Here is a 1,457-nt window from a genome sequence, read left to right as displayed (position 1 = left end):
TATGCATTTCCTATAAAGATTTTATCTATGAGGCAAAAACTGGCAGGTTTGATTTATCAGAATATGTGTTAAGTTTTTTTTAAGAAACATTGTAATGTTTCATTAATAAATCAGTTTGGAACAAAAAAAGGAATTAATAAAAGCTAATTTTTTTGTATGTAATATGTGTTTCTCTTTAGGGAAAGCTAAACTAATGTCCCATGGAAAATAATAACCAAACATCTACTGATTTTTTCTTATTGGGATTATTCCCACCATCAGAAATTGGCCTGTTTTCCTTCATTTTCATTGTTCTCATTTTCTTAATGGCTCTTTTTGGCAACATGTCCATGATCATCGTCATCCTCCTGGACACTCATCTCCACACACCCATGTATTTTCTACTTAGTCAGCTCTCCCTCATGGACCTGAACTACATCTCCACCATTGTCCCCAAGATGGCGTCCAATTATCTCTTTGGAAATAAGTCGATTTCTTTCATTGGGTGTGGAGTTCAGAGTTTCTTCTTCATTACATTAGCTGGTGCAGAAGGATTACTGTTGGCCTGTATGGCTTATGATCGTTATGTGGCCATTTGCTTTCCTCTTCACTATGTCATTCATATGAGAAAAAGAGTACTTGTGTTGATGATTACAGGATCTTGGATAATGAGCTCGATCAACTCCTGTGCCCACAATGTATATGCCCTCCATATCCCTTATTGTCGATCCAGAACCATCAATCATTTCTTCTGTGATCTCCCGGCCATGTTGACACTGGCCTGCATGGACACCTGGGTCTATGAATACACGGTGTTTGTGAGCACCACACTCTTCCTTGTGTTACCTTTCTTTGGCATTGCATGTTCCTATGGCCGAGTTCTCCTCACCATCTGCCGCATGCACTCAACAGAAGGGAGGAAGAAGGCCTATTCCACCTGTAGCACACACCTCACTGTGGTAACTTTCTACTATGCACCCTTTGCTTACACTTACCTACGCCCAAGATCACTGAGAACTCCAACAGAGGACAAAATTCTGGCCGTCTTCTACACGATCCTGACCCCAATGCTCAACCCCATCATTTACAGCTTGAGAAACAAGGAGGTGATGGGAGCCCTGAGAAGAGTGATTCAGAGGATCTGCTGCTCTGTATAAGTGTCGACAAAGTTCTCATTAATCCTGCTGCTTTAGAAATACATCATTTTCACCTTTTACACTCATAAGGAACAATGTCATTCCAAGATTCCAGACAAAGATGATATTAATCTAGAAAATTAAGATAATTGAGATTTTAAAAAATTTATATTCCCAATCACTTTATATTCGTGGTAATTTTTCAATAAATGTAAATGGCATATATTTTCCCTTAATTTGTGGGTAATAAGATTTTATTAAAGCATTGAAATGACATTCATAACAGTCCAACTAGATGTATTATCCATTATACTAGTTCTAATATATTTAGCAAATCTCCCC

At 38.1% G+C, this 1,457-nt stretch overlaps 1 protein-coding gene across 1 annotated transcript; it reads left to right on the top strand.

Annotated features, from left to right (window-relative positions):
• The first annotated feature begins 200 nt into the window (after positions 1–200).
• LOC101090164 (olfactory receptor 2L5-like) lies at positions 201–1,136 on the top strand. Its single transcript, XM_003980595.2, has one exon. The coding sequence runs from the start codon at positions 201–203 to the stop codon at positions 1,134–1,136; it is 936 nt and encodes a 311-aa protein (XP_003980644.2).
• The last annotated feature ends 321 nt before the right edge of the window (positions 1,137–1,457 follow it).

The sequence above is a fragment of the Felis catus genome, chromosome A1, assembly GCF_018350175.1.
Source record: "Felis catus isolate Fca126 chromosome A1, F.catus_Fca126_mat1.0, whole genome shotgun sequence".
NCBI lineage: Eukaryota > Metazoa > Chordata > Mammalia > Carnivora > Felidae > Felis > Felis catus.
The sequence above is the reverse complement of the archived record's forward strand: the minus strand, read 5'-3'. Positions and strand labels throughout refer to the sequence as shown.

Bases quoted from the DNA above. Each gene is read 5' to 3' on its own strand.
- LOC101090164 (XM_003980595.2), top strand. From the start codon at position 201: ATGGAAAATAATAACCAAACATCTACTGATTTTTTCTTATTGGGATTA.